General features: G+C 41.2%; 1 protein-coding gene across 34 annotated transcripts in view; it reads left to right on the top strand.

The window, feature by feature from the left end:
• Positions 1-21,749, top strand: part of dlg2 (discs, large homolog 2 (Drosophila)) — a 358,090-nt gene that overhangs the window by 281,246 nt on the left and 55,095 nt on the right. For 25 of the 34 annotated variants that reach the window (XR_008754221.1, XM_055877409.1, XM_055877462.1 and 22 more), the window contains 6 exons: positions 499-549; positions 2,538-2,662; positions 7,151-7,320; positions 9,442-9,578; positions 11,977-12,121; positions 12,695-12,866. Coding sequence is in view for 33 of the 34 variants with exons in the window: in XM_055877409.1 (XP_055733384.1) it covers positions 499-549; positions 2,538-2,662; positions 7,151-7,320; positions 9,442-9,578; positions 11,977-12,121; positions 12,695-12,866 (800 nt within the window). In the remaining variant the exon portion in view is untranslated. The remainder of the gene's footprint in view (positions 1-498; positions 550-2,537; positions 2,663-7,150; positions 7,321-9,441; positions 9,579-11,976; positions 12,122-12,694; positions 12,867-21,749) is intronic. The other 9 variants (XM_055877498.1, XM_055877496.1, XM_055877484.1 and 6 more) reach the window with 1 other exon arrangement.

Raw genomic sequence — 21,749 nt, 5'->3', positions numbered from 1 at the left:
AGTTGTCCCTCAGCTGCTTGATGAAATCTTCCATCACCTCTGTGACAATGCTGCGGCCTGGTACCTCTGCCTGTCGTTTCTTCAGTGTGCTGAAGTGCAGTAGCCTTCCAGAGGAAAAGTCCAAATCGAACAACTCAAGCTTCCTAGTAAAGGCCTCAAATTTCTCCACCATGTCTACAATTGTTTCCCTCCTCCTTGGAACTGTAGATTTAACAGGTTTAAGTTACAGAATATGTCCGCAAAAAAAGCTGTGTGTGCAGCTTGCGGTTAAGAGGAAAGTAATCTAAAAGTAACTCAAATCAATCAAATTACATTACTGAGTTTGGGTAATCCAAAAGATACGTTACTGTTTACAATTTTGGACAGGTAACGAGCAACTAACGGATTACATTTAGAAAGTAACCTACCCAACCCTGACTATGCTCACACGTCTGTAAATAGGAAACTAAGTTATGTACTGGGTATACATAATTGATTTTACATTTTGTTTTCCCACAGGTCAACGGGACAGAAATTGAATACGAGTTTGAAGAAATCACACTAGAGCGGGTGAGTTGATAAACACACTATCTGAAAATGCTCTATTTAAACTCTATTTAAAATGACCCGGAGAGGACATTGCAGTCATTTAAATTGACCGAGGGATGCCATATCCTGTTTCATGCTCATCTCAGACATGTCCCATAAAGGGCTTCATAAACTAGGTCATAAACTAGGAAGCGTAATCGTTGAATGTGACAGGCAGGATAAGTTAATAGGCCAATATGTTTCAAATGATCTTGACCCCATACACCTGTTACGGGAGGAATACAAAAAAAACAAGAAGCTAACTGATACTATTTTGAAGCTGCTGGAGAAGCTAGATGACTCCGCAAACTGAATAACAGAATAACAAACTGTGATTGCGTTACCATTTGTATTTCAAATTGGTGCATGAAGAGGAAAGCCTGGGGTTACTGTGCCTTTGACAAACTTAAACAGGAACCCCTTTTACTTTCCACTAAAGCTAATTGATCTTAGCCAGACAAGCTAAGTAACACAAACATCCAAGTCCTGTGGGTATTTTGAGCAGGCCAGCCCTTAATTGGGACATAGCATTTGCATGAGAGAAGCCAGGGCTAACATCCCCAAGGCTCAGTGGCGATAAGAGGCTTAGCTTGGCTGCTGAATTACATTTTGACAGCTACAAAAGGATCCTTGTGACCTGAAACAATAAACTACAATAGGAAAAGGTCAGTTCAGCCAAAGGAAGTGATAATTCATCCAACAGCGGAGCCTGAAACCTTTGGTGCACACTGCACAGCTCACCCTTTGACGTGCAAGAGCAGAAATAAACAGGGTGGCTTTAGAGTGGCTAATGCTGACGCTACATCTGTGTATTCAGGCTTCACCTCACAGGACCCTTTATCTATGCACTCCACTTCCATTGCCCTATCTAGCCAATGGGCGTTGATTATGTGTGCACTTGAGTGAGCTCGCTATTATTACTTCCATCTCAGCCTGGTTGAGCTGTGTCCGTCAGCTCAGCCTACAGGGTGGATTTTTAGTCGAGATGCCCCTACTAGGGTTGCAAAATTCCAGGAACTTTCAATAAATTCCCTGATTTTCCAGAAATCCTGGTTAATCTTGGTTTCCTGCTTATTCCCACCTAATTCCGTGAATCTTTCAACTGGGATTTGGGAAGAAACTGTGAATTTCTTGAAAGTTCCCGGAATTTTGCAACTGTAGACACTACTCCCATCAGCTAGCAATTTAATCAAAGCGTCCACCATCATTTTGTAAACGTGTCGAGGGGGATATGGCTCATAAAACTGATAGAGCTTTGTTGTTGTACACAGAAACATTGGCTTTGAGAATTCTGCTTTCGCCTCTGTATTATATTTACCGGTTATGAAGTCATCTTCTGGGGATTTCATTGCATTCAAGTGCAAACTTGAAAATGATCCCGTACAAATTAACCCGTACGAAAATGTTCATAAATGTATATTGTCAATTCACTTTTTTCAAACGTAAAGCTAAATATGAACTTGTATTAGATGTTTATTCACTTTCAAATAGTATATTTAGGAATTATATAACATTTTGCTATAAAAGTATGTTTTCAGACATACAGTATGTCTAGTATACTCTGTCAGACATTACACTTGATGCTAACACTTCTCCTCACTTTCAAATAGTATACTTAGGAATTATATTTATTTTCACTATAAAACGTGTTTTCAGACATATTTCTAGTACTCTAAATACTAAATCGTTACTAGTTTCTAGTAAATTGGGGGCTTGTATTATGCAAATTAGATAGTTTGTGGAATTCTGGGAAAACATGCTCCTGCAAGACAATCGCTAATTTGTCAAAGGATTTTAAACGTAGAGTCAGTTGTGTACTTAACATTTTAAGTGTGTGACCCACGAAGCTAAACAGAAATTGTATTTTTATGTTGGATGTAATTTAGGACAGTTTACAGGTTAGCATTATAAGGAATAGAAGTGTAACATTACTGCTAGATTTATTATTCATTGTTCTTCATGCTCTACAGGGGAACTCAGGGTTGGGCTTCAGCATAGCTGGAGGGACAGATAACCCCCATGTCGGCGATGACCCAGGGATCTTCATCACCAAGATCATCTCTGGTGGCGCGGCAGCAGAGGATGGCAGGTTAAGGTGAGTGCTATAGATCGAGCCCTTTACAAATGAAATCTTCACTGAAGACATTGAGTTGGCAAAATGCTCTGGTATAAATGCTGTCAGAATGGATGGCTCGAGGACTCTCATCTATCATTGGATCTAAGTATATCTGTGCCATGTTTTGAAGGCTTTATCCTATAATGGAAAAGCTGGAAGGGTTGTTTTCAGATTTTTTCCGAAATGTTATCTTCCGAGAGCTGTTCTTTGACAATTTGTTTAAGAGATCTCTGTTCGCTTTGTCTTTGTTCATCATGTTACTATTTTGGGCTAACGTTAACTCTCCATGGGATTGCATTCATTCCAGAAACTATCCCTAAACACCTCTATATAAATCACACATGTGGTACTACATACAGCAGACTACAGGTAACTGCCAAAATAAAGTCAGTAAATGAGGGATACAAAGTATATTGAAAGCAGGTGCTTCCTTCCACATGTGTAGTTCCTGACTTAATTAAGCAATATAGCCTAAATTACATCCAACATAAATATACAATTTCTGTTTAGCTTCACACACTTAGATGTTAAGTCCACCACTGACTCTACGTTTAAAATCAATTTAGAGATTATCTTGCAGGGGCATATTTTCCCAGAATTCCACATACTTTCTCATTTGCATAATACAATTTATTATTATGTTTTTAAGATGTGCACAGAGATTAGTGGAAAAGGCCTACTCTAGAAGACATGATGGGTTTTGACATCGTTTAAGTATTATAGTTAGGCACACTCCTCTTGTGGTTACTTATTCACTTCACCGTCTGGGGGATTGTAGCTTGACATGACTTATTCTAAGCACATTCTTGCTCTTACGTTTTAGCTGAATGTAAATAGGAAATACTCAAAGGCTTTGCTCTGGGAGCACTCTACATAAAATAAGACTTTTGGGATGCTTAGAGTACCACATAGTTAGTAAGATGACAGGGTAAATTAAAGGGGAAGTTCAGGATTTTACAACTTGATGTTAGATGATTCCTCATCTTGAAAGTGGGTTTGGTTTTCTTTAAACAGACACTTTTCAGCTAGCTTCTGCATCTGCATTGCTTTCTCTTCGGGGGTTTAGGCTGGGTATCTGTAAAGCACTTTGTGACAACTGCTGATGTAAAAAGGGCTTTTAAAATAAACAAGATTGATTGAGTGACTAGCCACATTTAGCTAACAACCAATGGAAGTGGTAGATGCAATCACTCTCTTTTTTAATGGGCAAATCACCTTGAAGTATCATCAAAACACATATGGAGTTGATTTCAGTTGATTTGGCGATGAAAGTGACAATGATATTTTAAGTTCGGCATAAAATCCCTTTTTATGATGTAAACTTTTTGCTATGGTGTGCGCTAATGAATACAACCCAGCTGTATAATAAATCAGACCAACACAGCAAAATCAGAAGTGTTAAACTAACTCATTGTAGTGTTCATTTTAACACTTTTGCGGTGTGTAAATCAGAGTATCGGAGCGGAGCATGCCCAATTTGCTGCCTTGCTATGTTGTTGTCTTAGGTCTCTCTTTATGTAGTGTCGTCTCTCTTGTCGTGATGTGTGTTTTGTCCTATATATACACTGCTCAAAAAAATAAAGGGAACACTTAAACAACACAATGTAACTCCAAGTCAATCACACTTCTGTGAAATCAAACTGTCTACTTAGGAAGCAACACTGATTGACAATAAATTTCACATGCTGTTGTGCAAATGGAATAGACAACAGGTGGAAATTATAGGCAATTAGCAAGACACCCCCAATAAAGCAATGGTTCTGCAGGTGGTGACCACAGACCACTTCTCAGTTCCTATGCTTCCTGGCTGATGTTTTGGTCACTTTTGAATGCTGGCGGTGCTTTCACTCTAGTGGTAGCATGAGACGGAGTCTACAACCCACACAAGTGGTTCAGGTAGTGCAGCTCATCCAGGATGGCACATCAATGCGAGCTGTGGCAAGAAGGTTTGCTGTGTCTGTCAGCGTAGTGTCCAGAGCATGGAGGCGCTACCAGGAGACAGGCCAGTACATCAGGAGACGTGGAGGAGGCCGTAGGAGGGCAACAACCCAGCAGCAGGACCGCTACCTCTGCCTTTGTGCAAGGAGGAGCACTGCCAGAGCCCTGCAAAATGACCTCCAGCAGGCCACAAATGTGCATGTGTCTGCTCAAACGGTCAGAAACAGACTCTATGAGGGTGGTATGAGGGCCCGACGTCCACAGGTGGGGGTTGTACTTACAGCCCAACACCGTGCAGGACGTTTGGCATTTGCCAGAGAACACCAAGATTGGCAAATTCGCCACTGGCGCCCTGTGCTCTTCACAGATGAAAGCAGGTTCACACTGAGCACATGTGACAGACGTGACAGAGTCTGGAGACGCCGTGGAGAACGTTCTGCTGCCTGCAACATCCTCCAGCATGACCGGTTTGGCGGTGGGTCAGTCATGGTGTGGGGTGGCATTTCTTTGGGGGGCCGCACAGCCCTCCATGTGCTCGCCAGAGGTAGCCTGACTGCCATTAGGTACCGAGATGAGATCCTCAGACCCCTTGTGAGACCATATGCTGGTGCGGTTGGTCCTGTGTTCCTCCACATGAGGTCTAGCAAGACAATGCTAGACCTCATGTGGCTGGAGTGTGTCAGCAGTTCCTGCAAGAAGAAGGCGTTGATGCTATGGACTGGCCCGCCCGTTCCCCAGACCTGAATCCAATTGAGCACATCTGGGACGTCATGTCTCGCTCCATCCACCAACGCCACGTTGCACCACAGACTGTCCAGGAGTTGGCGGATGCTTTAGTCCAGGTCTGGGAGGAGATCCCTCAGGAGACCATCCGACACCTCATCAGGAGCATGCCCAGGCGTTGTAGGGAGGTCATACAGGCACGTGGAGGCCACACACACTACTGAGCCTCATTTTGACTTGTTTTAAGGACATTACATCAAAGTTGGATCAGCCTGTAGTGTGGTTTTCCACTTTAATTTTTATCAACCTCCATGGGTTGATAAATTTGATTTCCATTGATAATTTTTGTGTGATTTTGTTGTCAGCACATTCAACTATGTAAAGAAAAAAGTATTTAATATGAATATTTCATTCATTCAGATCTAGGATGTGTTATTTTAGTGTTCCCTGTATTTTTTTGCGGAGTGTATATGTATATATATATATATATATACTACCGTTCAAAGGTTTGGGGTCACTTAGAAATGTCCTTGTTTTTGAAAGAAAAGCACATTTTTCAAATTGATCAAATTGATCCGAAATACAGTGTAGACATGGTTAATGTTGTAAATGACTAATGTAGCTGGAAACGGCTGATTTTATTTTAATGGAATATCTACATAGGCGTACAGAGGCCCATTATCAGCAACCATCACTCCTGTGTTCCAATGCCACGTTTATCATTTTAAAAGGCTAATTGAGAGATCGTCAGTGTCTTGGCAATTTCTCGCATGGAATAGCCTTAATTTCTCAGAACAAGAATAGACTGACGAGTTTCAGAAGAAATGTATTTGTTTCTGGCCATTTTTAGCCTGTAATCAAACCCACAAATGCTGATGCTCCAGATACTCAACGAGTCTAAAGAAGGCCAGTTGTATTGCTTCTTTAATCAGAACAACAGTTTTCAGCTGCTGCAAAAGGGTTTTCTAATTATCAATTAGCCTTTTAAAATGATAAACTTGGATTAGCTAACACAACATGCCACTGGAACACAGCGAATTTGGAGCTGCAGTTTTTTTTTTCTGTGAGCGTGGAACGTTTTTTAGCAGAGTGGTAGGAAAGGACATTGTGCGGGATTTCTAACTGCTCAGCTCCACTCACATAATCTGGTGTATATGCATCCACACTCAACAATCAATGAACATGCAAAAACCCAGACATTAAAAACAATCCTAAAAAGCTACCTGCAGTAGAGCATGCTGGAAAATATGTTAATGATGGGCTCTCCACAGTGTAAAACAATAGCTCTGGTTATTAACACCAACAATTTGGGTTATTTGACACCACTGAGTGTTAATACAGAGTGAATTGAACTCCTGAATCAACACTAGAAATATAACTCTGATAAATCAACACTGGTCAATTTGCAGTGTCCATTCAACTTTGGACATTGTACTGTAAATGTATATAGTGTATACCAAATTAACAGAACTCACTGCAGACCAAGGCATCATGCTGAGGACAAGCATAGAAACACAGCTTTTATATGTGTAAATAGGCAGAATCTCTCGCTCTGCTTGAGTGTGTGTGCATAGGGTCCCAGCTGGTCCCTTACAATGCGCCTCAGGAGAGTTCTGTTCTTGAATGTGTGGGCATGGATGTTTGTGGCCTCTCCAGAAGGGGTTAAAGGGTCACACTGCAGCAGGGGCCTTCTCCTCCCCCTGCCACATGCACGCGCACGCACGCACGTACATGCACGCACACGCACACACAAATAAAACATTTCCAGGTTAAGGCTCATGTTCCCATCCTCTTTTTTCATTGCAGAGTGAATGACTGCATCCTGCGGGTGAATGATGCCGACGTGTCCGAGGTGTCCCACAGTAAGGCTGTGGAGGCGCTAAAGGTGGCCGGCTCCATCGTCAGGCTCTACGTTCGCCGGAGGAGACCCATGCTGGAAACTGTCATTGAGATCAAACTCATCAAAGGACCAAAAGGTTGTTACACTCCCTCTCATCTTTCTATCTATCTCATGTTTTGGGGATTGAACTCAGGTAAAATTTGAAAGGTTATTACATTACATCATATTGGACAATTTTCATCTCTCTGTCTCAATTTTCATCTCTCTCTGTTTCAATTTTCATCTCTCTCTGTTTCAATTTTCATCTCTCTCTGTCTCAATTTTCATCTCTCTGTCTCAATTTTCATCTCTCTATGTCTTAATCCCCCCCCATCATCATTACTTTCTCAAAATATCCCTCTGTCTGTATCTACAACTCACTTCCTTTCTCCTAGTCTTATTTTTATTTTATTTTGCTCAGTAAGGGTAAACCGGATAACCATGCATATCCAGTATCCTTTGTTTTATTTAGTATATTATCAGTGGGGGTTTGTACCACCCCCCACACAAAGAAATAACTTTGATGCATTATTGATATCAAAGAGATGAGTCATCACTGGGGAAAAGCTGCAATGAATTCATGGGTGTTACGTCCGTTGTTGGAATGAGACCAAGGTGCAGCGTGGTAGGCGAACATCTTACTTTTATTTAAAATGAACACCAGAACCCGACAAAAAACAAACGAACGTAAAGTCTGCAGGCTATACAGCAACTAACAAAATCAAGATCCCACAACCTAAGGTGGGGAAAAGGCTGCCTAAGTATGACCCCCAATCAGAGACAACGATAGACAGCTGCCTCTGATTGGAAACCATACCAGGCCAAACAAAGAAATAGGAAAACTAGATTGCCCACCCAAATCACACCCTGACCTAACCAAATAGAGAAATAGAAAGGCTCTCTAAGGTCAGGGCGTGACAATGGGTGTATTCATTAGGGCACACTGTGGCAAAACGTTTTGCAAATGAAAACCTTTTCCAACTAAAAATGTGGAATCTTAAGTTCAGGTTAGTCCCTCCCCATTTTGGTTACTTTTGGCTCCTAATGAATACCCCAGATTGGGAGATGGATGAGGGAGGAGAGGAGATTTGGAAAGCGACATTGTGTGGTCTATAATTGATGGTGCTATTTTCTTACCCCGACTATAAGCGTCCCATGTGTTTTTCACACGTCAATTGGCCGGAGTTGAAACAAACCCACTGTAATCAATGAAACACGCTATACTTGCCGCAGAAGCAGCATATCCGTGAAGCAGCAAAAACACAAGGCTCTCTTTGCTGAATCATCTTTCTACCCTTCAAGTCTATTTTCCAGTGCTTCAGGTGTCTGTGAAATGTACTAATATACACTCACTGGACAGTTTATTAGGTATACCCATCTAGTACCGGCTCGAACCCCCCTTTGCCTCCAGAACAGTCTGAAATCTGTATCGGATACATTCCACATGGATGTTGGTCCATGCTGATGCGATGGCATCACGCAGTTGCTGCAGATTGGACGGCAATACATTCATGCTGTGAACAGCCCGTTCCATCTCATCTCAAAGATGCTCTATTGGGTTGAGGTCTGGGGACTGCGCTGGCCACTCAAGTAAACTGAACCCGCTGTCATGTTCCAGGCAATGTTTTTCCACTCCTCAATTGTCCAGTGTTGGTGATCGCGTACCCACTGGAGCCACTTCTTGCTTTTAGCTGATGAGAGTGGAACCTGGTGTATTCATCTGCTGCAATTACCCTTCTGTGACAAGGATCGACTAGTTGTGTGTTCCGAGATGCCGTTCTGAGATGCCATTTGTGGTCCGCCTGATAGCTTGCACGATTCTTGCCACTCTCCTTCGACCTCATCAACGATGATTGCCGCACCATTCTCGGTAAACCCTAGACACTGTCATCGTGAAAAGCCCAGGAGGGATCTGTCGCGCCTGGTACCGACGATCATACGCCATTCGAAGTTGCTTAGGTCCTTCGTGTTGCCCATTCCAACGTTCAGTCGAACAGTAACTGAATGCCTTGATGCCTGTCTGCCTGCTTTATATAACAAGCCACGGCCATGTGACTCACTGTCTGTAGGAGCAATCCATTTTTGTGAATGGGGTGATTATTATTACTGAGTGTAAGTGGCTTGTGCTTGTGATCCAGAGGCAGCAGCCTAGACCGCTAGACCACCCTAGGCCACAATACTTTTTTTTAACCTCCACCCCACGTCTATTTCTCCTCAGGGCTGGGCTTTAGCATCGCAGGAGGGGTGGGCAACCAGCACATCCCGGGGGACAACAGCATCTATGTAACTAAGATCATAGATGGCGGTGCAGCACAGAAGGACCAGCGCTTGCAGGTTGGAGACAGGCTGCTTATGGTAAGTTACTGCAGCTTCACTACCCCTACCCTGCCCTGTCCTCATCCCCCATAGGTGGACCATACTGTACTGTCAAAGCGTTATACTGCGTAACAACCTTCATAACATATTTATTAAACATCGTTCATAAGGAGTTTTGAAAATAAAATGTAGCTTTATTTATCCATTGTGCCACAAAATAATGAATAGTGTGTAGGAAGGTTGGGTACTGTGGCAGTAAAATATACATTTATGTTTTATAATGGATAAATTAAGATCTATTTAATGGGACTTTTATTTTGAAAACTCCTTATGAAGGATGTTAAATACATGTGTTTTGAAGGTTATGCGGTATAATTATTTTACAGTAACACACTAATTTACTGTATAAACAGAGACCCATATTCCCCATTGTGTGTATGAATGTGTACATGTTTATTTGTTAAAGGGCCCTGTTTTCAGTAATATCATATCCTGCCATAGTTAAGTGTGCCAATTGAATGTGTGAAGAATATGTGTGTTAATTCAGGACTGGCTGATAGATTAATTGTAGGCCCCTCTCACCAATTTGAGTTGATTACATTCAGGTGTACTAAGGTGAATAGGAGAATGGCAGTGTTAAAGACGATTTATGCTCATCCCGGCGTCTGCATTCGCCGTACAGCATTTACTGCGATGCGGCGTCTGCCTAAGTCAGGGCATTCTTACATCTAGCGCTTGGCAGAGCTGTTGTCAAGGAAGTGAGTTTATGTTTATAGAGGACGTACCGCCCCCACCTACCGTCAAACAATCACGTCAATGCGGAGATATGCGTAGCTATACGGAGCACTCTGCAATGTTACACAATTTGGGAAGCGCACAGCGATGCAGTACGAAGCTTGATTTGGCCTCCGCAATTGGATCACACCCTCCGTACGGAGCTTTTGGACCTTATTTACGGATCAAGCATAAATGACCTTTTAGTTGGAAGCAAGGATAGAGGAGAGCATGTTTGCTAGATTTTATGCTCTTACCATTTTTATCTTTTAATCCTAGTTTTAGCCTGTTAGCTCTTAGCCTGATTTTAACCTGTTGTTGTATCTATCTATTTATTCAAATTCAACATTTTTGTAAAATTGTTCCTGTCTTCATGAACCCTTTTTGATGTGTACGAGGTAACGGCCAACTTCATCACAACTGCAGAAATCTGTTATAGTGTTGTAGCAACACAGCCTATTTCAGAAGAGTGAGTTGCTTAACCGCAGTTAAATTCAACTAGCTACCTTCCTGCTGCCTCCAGCTCTGGAGGATCCCGGGCTATCATAATCTGCATTTGGCAGCACCATGTCAGTCTGGCATTAAAGGAGTGGAACGTAAGGTTTAAAGAGCGACTGCCCCTAAAAAGCAACTTCTCACATTGAGAATGGCTTATGTGGCATCGCTGTGAGCCACAAAAATAATTGACTACCGGTACATAGATTGACTATAATGTACATAGGACAATATTTTAAAAGGTCAATAGCTCCACATTTCAATGACTTAACCTCAAACCAACTATAAATTGTAGATATTAATTTACAAATATTGAAAGCCTTTAATGAGATAACTAAAAGATGTGCAACATTTAAATATTGTCCCATTTACACTGTGCAATTTATTGACAGTCCCTAACATTTTACATTTACATTTTTTTAAACATTTTTTAGTCATTTAGCAGACGCTCTTATCCAGAGCGACTTACAGTAGAGTGCATACATTTTATTACATTTTACATACTGAGACAAGGATATCCCTACCGGCCAAACCCTCCCTAACCCGGACGACGCTATGCCAATTGTGCGTCGCCCCACGGACCTCCCGGTTGCGGCCGGCTGCGACAGAGCCTGGGCGTGAACCCAGAGACTCTGGTGGCGCAGCTAGCACTGCGATGCAGTGCCCTAGACCACTGCGCCACCCGGGAGGCCGCCACCCTGTGAGGCCTAACTATTCCCTGAGATTGGCTATCCAAAGTGTATACAACTTTGCCAGGGTTGCACACCAGCCGGATGAAGCTATTTGGCAAAATAATTTAGGTAAATCTTCCCACCTGCGAACAGACACAAGGGACTCCCACATCAAACCACACCCCGAAACCAACTCACGTTTGAATTCAGTCATGGCCGAAATCTCTCTCAAAACACAGTACAGATCCAATAAACAGTAGCTGCCAGGACTAATATTGGTCCAATAAAAATAGCACCCTGTTGGATTGGATAATATTGTGTTCATTTGTTTGATTCAAGTTCTATTTAAATCTGTTATGGATAGGGTATTTAATGTATTTGGGGCTTTTTAAGTGGATGATTTAATGAACCAAATCTTAAAACGAGGCCAAATCAGGAAGTGCAGTCACCCTTTAACTTTCTTACGTTATGCCTGAGTTTTTCCTCCATGCACACAGGTGAACAACTACACTCTGGAAGAGGTCTCCCACGAGGAGGCAGTAGCCATACTGAAGAACACGTCTGACGTTGTCTACCTGAAGGTGGGCAAGCCCACCAGTGTTTACTTATCAGATCCCTATGGGCCACCTGATATCACGCACTGTGAGTTTGTCACCTCTTTTTCACCCCTCTACCCACCCGTTTGGCCAGTTCCCCAGACACAGATGACGTTTAGACCTGGACTAAAACGCATGCTCAATGGAGGTTCTTCAATAAAAGTTCTTAGTCCGGCACTAGGCTTAGTCTGTGTCTGTGAAACCGCCTTACAGAGACGTAACTTTAGTTTGCCGTCTGAGTTGTGAACAAGAGGGCAGCATTTGAGTTACAAATGACGCAAGCAACCTCTGCTGTTGTAGACCAGGACAGTCTTCTTTCACTTCGCAAATGAATGTGTTTAGTTTCACACTGATGCGGTATGCTTGTTCATCTCTTGAGCATTTTCCCTGAGTTTAGATAAAGTCTTTACAAGAATGTTATGTGAGTTGGGATTGTTTTAGAGCGCATTGTGTTTGCTACGTAGTATTTATTTAACCTTTCTCCCTTGAAATGTGAACTTAAATTCCAAAACATTAGTGTGTGGGCCTCCAAACGAAATGATTGTATTGATTGATAGGTTAGTAATGTCAGAAAGCTGAAGTCTGAAGAGCTGTGTACACCTTTGTTGTTTCTTTCAAGCGTTCTCTCCAGCAATGGAAAATCATATCTCTTCCGTGGGAAACAACGGCACTCTGGAATACAAGTGCAGTCTTCCCCCCATGCCCATCTCCCCCGGAAGATACTCCCCCCTCCCAAACCAGCTACTCGGGGAAGAGGACATAAACAGGTTGGATGGTTTTTCCTTCTTACGGTAATTACATCCCTTCCTACTCGACGCCAGTAGTATTACAAGTAGAGTCTCGTCACTTCAATCCACCTCACCCCGTTTTGTATGGAAACTCAAAAGCATTTCTAGACGACGTTACAAGTTGATGGAATTGATTGCTTTGGGGATTCCAAGCCCCCCTCCCCCCCGCACCTCCCTTCCTAATTCCTTTGACCCAGCTGTTTTGGTCCAATGCTCACCTCAACTCAAGTCCATTCTTTCAACTGTGTTGTGTTGTAGCACTAGTTTTGATCTGGCGGTAAATTTGAGATACATGTGAAGATATACTAAAGGGTGGCATGGTCAGGTTTTGTACCTTTACGACCTTTATAGTTTTTTCCGCTTGCTCCTTTAATCTTATATGTATGTAATAATGGACCAGACTATCGCGGCTCGGAACAATCAATTCAGCTTAAGACAACAAACTAGCTATTTCAGGGTTTCACAGAATGGTTTATTCTTTGATCTCGTTATTTTAATTTTGGAAGTTGGTCTATCCCTTCGGTGGTATTACATCAGTAGTGGTTGCAGATGGTTTTCACTTGGTTTTTTTCAGTGAGATGTTTTCTGCAAGGCAGTTGATTTTTCTGAGTGGGTGCTTAACCTGAAAATCTCAGTCACTCACCCACACACTCACACTCACTCACTCACTCAACATCTACATTAAACTGGCGCTCCCTTTCCAAAGGAAGGAGCCTCCCTTCAAGAGGAGTCTGTCGTAGCACTGAACCACTTGTCTATATTCTATAACTCCTCGAGTTGAAGGACAAGTGCTGTTACGACATGGGGTGGGGGGGGTGGGTGATGGAGTTCCCAATAAAGTTTCTACTAAAGGAGAGAAGTAGAGTGTTTGATATAGTGAATTTGCATTTACTCTGACACAGGGCAGACGTGTTACTCTAAGCAATGTCCTACACAGGCTGCGAGTTGATTGGCTCAATGCCCCGGCAAATTCAGAGCAACAAGAAATGACTTGGCAGACCATATGGAGAAAAGATGTTTCAAACCTGTAATCAGCTTTCCAAGACAAGAAAGTCATCACTACAGGAGAAACTAAGACCAACTGCAAGCCACTTTATTAAAATGTATCCGCCAACATCAATCGAATTTGTCTTGATGTGTTCCGTAACTGAAACAGAATGCATAATAGATCAGTACTAGAGTGCCAAATAATTTAAATCTATCTTTTAATCTTCACATTTTTGTATGAAAAAAAAATGCAGAACACTTTTTTTTTAATGCAGTCTGATCCTGTCATTATAAAGTAGGGTTCTAGTTTAAAGTTACATACCGTTGAGCATGTAATAGATGGTTTGAGATAAAAAAGCACACTGGATTTTTAAAGATAGTGACTGGCTCTAGAAAGCAACAGATCCCTTTGAAAAACGGCCTATGTGGCATCAATATGCGTCAAAAACAGTTATTCTAGTGTCAAAAATGACTACAAAGTGTTAATAGGATAATTTTGGCCATAAAGTCAGTCTTGTCTAAAATAGAGTTTGGAATATCCGTGCGTCACACCGTGTAAATTACGGTTGGGTTTTGATTTGACAATGTCTATTTGCCCACTAACACGGTGTGAACAGCTGCGGTGATTGCTCTTTATCCAATAGCATGGACAGTGAGATAGACCTGCCCAGCAGCTCCGACTGTTTACATAAGACAACACGTTGCAATTTTTTTAACTTGAGAAATACTGCACCTAGCACCTTAGTTAGATTTAAATTTACACAAAAATGTTAACATTTATTACAGTTATCTTAGATACATTCTGGGGATTTTGACGAAGTGAAATAGACACGGAAGCCTATCAAATGTTATTGGTCATATACACATATTTAGCAGATGTTATTGAGGGTGTAGTGAAATGCCTGTGTTCCTAGCTCCAACAGTGCAGTAGTATCTAACAATTCACAACAATACACATACATCTAAAAGTAAAAGAATGCAATTAAGAAATATATAAATATTAGTAGAAGCAATGTCTGAGTGGCATTGACAAAAAAAACAGAGTACAGTATATTCATACGAAATGAAGAAAACAGTATGTAAACATTATTCAAGTGACTGGTGTTCCATTTAAAGTGAACAGTGATTCCATGTCTACAGTTGAAGTCGGAAGTTTACATAGACTTAGGTTGAAGTCATTAAAACTCGTTTTTCAACCGCTCCACAGATTTCTTGTCAACAAACTATAGTTTTGGCAAGTCGTTTAGGACACCTACTTCCTGCATGACACAAGTCATTTTTCCAACAATTGTTTACAGACAGATTATTTCACTTATAATTCACAGTATCACAATTCCAGTGGCTCAGAAGTTTACAGACACTAAATTGACTGTGCCTTTAAACAGCTTGAAAAATTCCAGAAAATTATGTCATGGCTTTAGAAGCTTCTGATAGGCTAATTTACATCATTTGAGTCAATTGGAGGTGTACCTGTGGATGTATTTCAAGGCCTACTTTTAAACTCAGTGCCTCTTTGCTTGACATCATGGGAGAATCATAAGAAATCAGCCAAGACCTCAGAAAAAAATTGTTTGGTTTATCCTTGGGAGCAATTTTCATACGCCTGAAGGTTCCAAGTTCATCTGTACAAACAATAGTGCGCAAGTATAAACACCATGGGACCACGCAGCCGTCATACCGCTCAGGAAGGAGACGCGTTCTGTCTCCTAGAGATGAGCGTACTTTGGTGTGAAAAGTGCAAATCAATCCCAGAACAACAGCAAAGGACCTTGTGAAGATGCTGGAGGAAACCGGTACAAAAGTATCTATATCCACAGTAAAACGAGCCCTATATCGACATAACCTGAAAGGGTGCTTTGCTGCAGGAGGGACTGATGCACTTCACAAAATAGATGGCATCATGAGGATGGGAAATTATGTGGATATATTGAAGCAACATCTCAAGACATCAGTCAGGAAGTTAAAGCTTGGTCGCAAATGGGTTTTCCAAATGGACAAGCATACTTCCAAAGTTGTGGCAAAATGGCTTAAGGACAACAAAGTCAAGGTATTGGAGTGGCCATCACAAAGCCCTGACCTCAATCCCATAGAAAATTGGTGGACAGAACTGAAAAAGCGTGTGTGAGCAAGGAGGCCTACAAACCTGACTCAGTTACACCAGCTCTGTCAGGAGGAATGGGCCAAAATTCACCCAACTTATTGTGGGAAGCTTGTGGAAGGCTACCCAAAGCGTATGACCTGAGTAAAAAAATGGCAATGCTACCAAATACTTATTGAGTGTATGTAAACTTCTGACCCACTGGGAATGTAATGAAAGAAATAGAAGCTGAAATAAATAATTATCTCTACTATTATTCTGACATTTCACATTCTTAAATAAAAGTGGTGATCCTAACTGACCTAAGACAGGGAATTTTTACTATGATTAATTATCAGGAATTGTGAAAAACTGAGTTGAAATGTATTTGGCTAAGGTATATGTAAACTTCCGACTTCAACTTTCCTGATGAACTCAGTCACTGTGTTCGTGGAAATGTCAATGTCATTCTCTGAGGCTACCCGGAGCATACCCTGTCCACGTGATCAAAACAATCTTGAAGCATGGATTCTGATTGGTCAGACCAGCCATGAATAGACCTTAGCGCGGGTACTTCCTGTTTGAGTTTCTGCCTATAGGATGGGAGGAGCAGAATGGAGTTGTGATCTGATTTGCCGAAGGGAGGTCGGGGGAGTGCCTTGTAGCCACCTCGGAAGGGAGAGTATCAATGGTCGAGAGTTCTCGTGGCGTGGGAACTACAGTGTCTCATGGGGGACAAACATTATCCAAACGTCAGGAATAGGTCAGGAAACACACCTCCAAGACTGAAATCTAGTTTTTCTAATGAGCAACAGATAAACCCACGTGTCAATCAGCATGTTCAGTGGCTCTTTAATTCAGAGGGTGAACCTGATAGTAAACAGGGTTGGGGTCAATTAAAATTGAAGTCAGTTAATTCAGGAAGTGATTTGAATTAAGCCTTTTTCTCAATTATTGAATAGGTATTTCAGTTTACTTCCTGAATTGACTGGGTTAATTTTAATTTAAGTTAAACTTACTAGCTAAACATTGGAGATGGCTCCGTACTGTATGGCTGCCTTCTTGTAAGCTCAAACCCAACTTTGCCATTTTGTGATTCTAACAGACTAGTCAAAGCTCAAACCAAGTTTATTCACCCACTGGGTCAAACAGCTGAAAAGACAGACATGTTCCTACCAGCACAAGTATTTATACCCTCCTATTAGGCAGAGTCTTTCCACATCTAGACGGCCAATTAATCTCTGTTGCTAGGCAGGAACTCAGGTGGTGTGTGTTGTTAGGTTCTAATTTTCAGAGTAAATAACTCACGGACACAAAAGAAGCCTTACCAAGTTTAATTCTCCCCAAAGGGTCGACACAGCTGTATTCAGACAAAGACATGTTCCCACCACCACAAGTATATATACTCCACTTTAGACACTCCTCCTTCTCTCCTTACATCTCCTTACCTCTTATGGTTCGACAGGAAGACGAAGTGATAGAGTAATAAACCGTTCTGTCTCCCTTCAGGTGATCTGACCTGACCTCAACCCCCTTGATGTCTAATCTAAAGCACTCCACCCGTATCACTTATAGCACACATGTGACCTCCTCCCGTCTACCCACCACATTCCAAAACCATCTGTCTCCTACATTAACTTCTGATGTGACAACCATTCTCTATCACCCCTCAGATACTATAGCATTACTTCTGATCGATCATGTCTCTAGTATAGCACTGTTCAAAATCTAACCCAGAATCCAACCGTGTGTAATATGCTCCTTGTCACTTCATCTGACCTGACCTCGGCCCACATTCCTCACTCCTCCCTAATCCACGACTATCCAACTTTATCAGTGACTGAAACCAGACTGTTACCCTTTGGCCCTCTCCATAAGATCCATGAGATTTAACAATGACATTATACATGTAAAGTAGTTCTAGTATAGTAACATGAATAAGTATACATTTCAAGCTAGAATCCAGCAGTGCCAACATAGCTATATGGAACATCCAAATAGTTTTTTGCCTTAGATTAAATTAAGATTAAAAAAAATCTTAAGAAATCACAATTTTTGTTCATGTTTCAGATCTCTCCCTTGCAGATTCATTGATCTTGGTAATTTAAAGGGCCTAATGCAGTGCTTTTCTCCACTTTTTTTGTATTTGTATAAAGTCATCTTTTGTTCACAGTTTTTAACACTTTTTTTTAACCCAAATTGTTGACAGGTTCATGGGAAATATCCCATTACCAGAATCTGTAAATTAATGAGAAATTAATTCAACAACAATTTTGATAACCTCCATTGCTGACATGTGTAGTGCCATCACTAGTTGTGGGTGATTAGGTCTTTTTGAAATTGGTTTTGTTTTGGTTCAATCATTAAAAAATAATCACGGATTTCAATTTCGGTTTATTTATTTTACGTTAAAAGCACTATGCATTATGTGGTTTGAATGCTGTAACACAGAATAAAACAATGAAAGTCCAATGATGGTAGTGAATGGTAGTGCTTATCACTTATTAATCATCATTTATTCACATTACTTTACTTTAATAAAATATATATTTCAGTTGTGTATATTGTATTTGTTTTATTTTATTATTCCATTCAGTCATCTGACAAAATCTCTATTTTAGTAGTTCTTCGGAGTAAATAAGGCATACTTTTATGCCTGCTGAATACCAGCTATCAATCACTTAGATGATGTATTTTCAGGTAGAGATACCAAAGCAACTGCTCTCTCCCACTCAATCACACATTCTTCTGTCACCTTCTCTGTGTCAGCCTAATGTAGCAGGTGTAAAAGAAACACACAGACTGGACAAGCAATGGATTGTGGTCTTTGTAGTCAATTACCACTTTCTGCGCTAAACTATGTAGAATATTGGCTTGTTGGAAACTACAACTCCTTACTACATTGCACATCTAATTTATCTAGAGAAACTGTGTAATGTGCGCATTGAAATAGTTGTCAATTATTTGTTTAAAAAAATGAAAAATAAAATACATTAAAGTACAACTTAAGTAGTTTTGGGGGGTATCTGTACCTTTCTATTTAAATTTTTAACAACTTTTACTTCACTACATTCCTAAAGAAAATGATGTACTTTTTACTCCATACATTTTCCCTGAGACCCAAAAGTACTCGTTACATTTTGAATGCTTAGCAGGACAGAAAATGGTCCAATTCGCACACTTATCAAGAGAACATCCTGGTCATCCCTACTGCCTCTCATCTGGCGGACTCACTAAACACAAATGCTTTGTTTTTAAATGATTTCTGAGTGTTGGAGTGTGACCCTGGCTATCCGTAAATAAAACTAAAACAAGAAAATTGTGCTGTCTGGTTTGCTTAATGTAAGGAATGTTTTATTATTCGTTTAAAAAGTTTGTTTACTTTTGATACTTAAGTATATTTTAGCAATTACATTTACTTTTGATACTTAAGTATATTTAAAACCAAATATTTTTTTACTTTTACTCAAGTAGTATTTTACTGGATGACTTGCACTTTTACTTGAGTCATTTTCTATTAAGGTATCTTTTATTGAGTACTTTTTCCACCACTGCCTACAATTCGGTAAAATAGCTCAGCACTAACCATCACATACTGTACAGAGGTGTTATAAAATAACCAAATAAGTCCATTTACACCTCACAGACAGTATAAATCTATAAATTGCCTCGTTGGCCAAATGGGATATATTATTATACGTTTGTCCTCAATGCCCAGATAGGCGCTCTGTAAGGTAGACCCACAAGGACTTGCTGATTCAGTAGCTGCAAATAGTAACGTCAGGTCACTCCTGCTGTCTGCCAACTCCTTCTGTGTTTCTGTCAGACCAATTGGGGAGATGTGTAGCTGACAGAAACTGAGCAAGCGTTTAGCCCTGAATGGCTGCCAATCTGTGCGTGCCTCTGCAGCTGACAGCATGCATGGCTGGCTTTGATACTGTGACACGGCACAACAAATGTAGCGTGCTTCCCAAATGGCACCTTATTCCTTATATAGTGCACTACTTTTGACCAGAGCCCGGGAACAGGGTGCCATTTGTGGAGCGGGATGCAGCCGTAATTAAATGAGCCCCCAGCAGGAGAAAGCACCCCTCAGGACAGACTATCTATTCAGACAGGAATAGCATGAAATGAGTGGGGAGACAGAGAGGGAGATGTAGAATAGCATTGAGGCTGTGATTCATAGCCATGCTGGGGTGGTGTATACAGTGAGCTCCAAAAGTATTAGGACAGTAACAAATGTTTTGGCTCTGTACTACACCACTTTGCATTTGAAATGGTACAATTGCTATGACGTTAAAGTGCAGACTGTCAACTTTAAATTGAGGGTATTTTCATCCGTATCAGGTGAACCATTTAGGAATTACACCACTTTTTTTCATAGTCCCCCCCATTTTAGGGGACTAAAAGTATTGGAACAAATTCACTTACTGTATATGGTGTGAGGGCCTTTAGAGAAAGAATAAGGATATTTTACAAAATATATATCTTTTTTTTCTTTCTTCTATTTCATCTTACAATAATTTGTATGATCTTCTGATTCTTCAGTTTGTATTGGAAATAAGGGTTTTCTTTGGTGGTCTCTGGGTTTAACCTCATAGTCATTGTATAATTTCAAAATCTAAAGAGGTGGAATAGAGAGCCAAATCAACAAGAACATTTGTCACTGTCCCAATACTTTTGGAGCTCACTGTATGTGCTGCAGGCTGCGGAGATACCCGCTAGACCACCCTCAGCCACGGGATAGCGTACCTCAACTGCATCTACAGTCTGTGTCACTATCTCTGCTCTGTTTAAATTAGACAAACAATACTTGAAATAACAGTTTGTTACTGTAAAGCACGACATGCAATCTACTTGTGTCCTACAAAGACGGTGAATGGGCCTCAAATGTATGGGTCTGTGATACATTAGACATTTAAGTTGATGTTTGATTTCAATATTCCACTAAAGCTGGCTACAGAAGCAGCTGAAGAGTGGTTGTAGTCAGTTTAACTGCGGCTTTAAGGCGCCTTACTCTCATGACACAAGAGGCAGTTGAAAACAATGAGCTGCTGCACTTGAATGGGTAAAACCCATAAGGCTGTGGAGACTTGGTATAAAGGTGCTCTTTAATAAGAGTGGTAGTCTATGGACTGGGGAAAATGGGGATTATGGCCACCATTCTGTAATTGGAAAATTTAGAAAAATAGTTAATTTATAGTGGGGCTTACTTTTCCCATCAAGGCACCCTTCACTGTGTCTTGAGTGTCTTGATAGGAAGTATACAAGAGGAAGCTAGCTGGGAGCTGTGATCGGATCGTATTTCATCAATTAAACTCAGAGAAGTGAGCTAGAGAGTGCAGGAGCGTAGCAGCAGGAGGAGAGCGAGATCTGGGTCTGTGCTGTACTGCGGCATGCTCAGAGCTGTGGCCAAGTAGAGGCATCACGAGCCTGGGCCATGCGACACGAAGTGGGGGTAGTAGGGGGTGGGGTGGTGAGGGGGCGTAGTACGGGGAGAGATGGAAAGTGGGCCACTGAGCAGGGCAGGGCTTATATCCAACCCACACTGGTTTAATCGGCAGGAGCAAAAAGAATGGCTCATGCAGCCCTGCAACCAATGGAGCATCACACATGTTCACACTTATACACTGTGTATGATACGTGCACGTCTGTACACTCCACAACAACCTTCTTAATAGTACTGCACATACAAGGTGTATTAGAAAATATAAACGGCACACAAAAATGCGCATAAATGCTCACATAATGGACAAATAATGCGCACAAATTATTACTTATTTCAACTTAAGGTGCTATATCATTTGAAAAAAAGTTTTTTT

The sequence above is a fragment of the Salvelinus fontinalis genome, chromosome 2, assembly GCF_029448725.1.
Source record: "Salvelinus fontinalis isolate EN_2023a chromosome 2, ASM2944872v1, whole genome shotgun sequence".
NCBI classification, from domain to species: Eukaryota; Metazoa; Chordata; class Actinopteri; order Salmoniformes; family Salmonidae; genus Salvelinus; species Salvelinus fontinalis.
The sequence above is the reverse complement of the archived record's forward strand: the minus strand, read 5'-3'. Positions and strand labels throughout refer to the sequence as shown.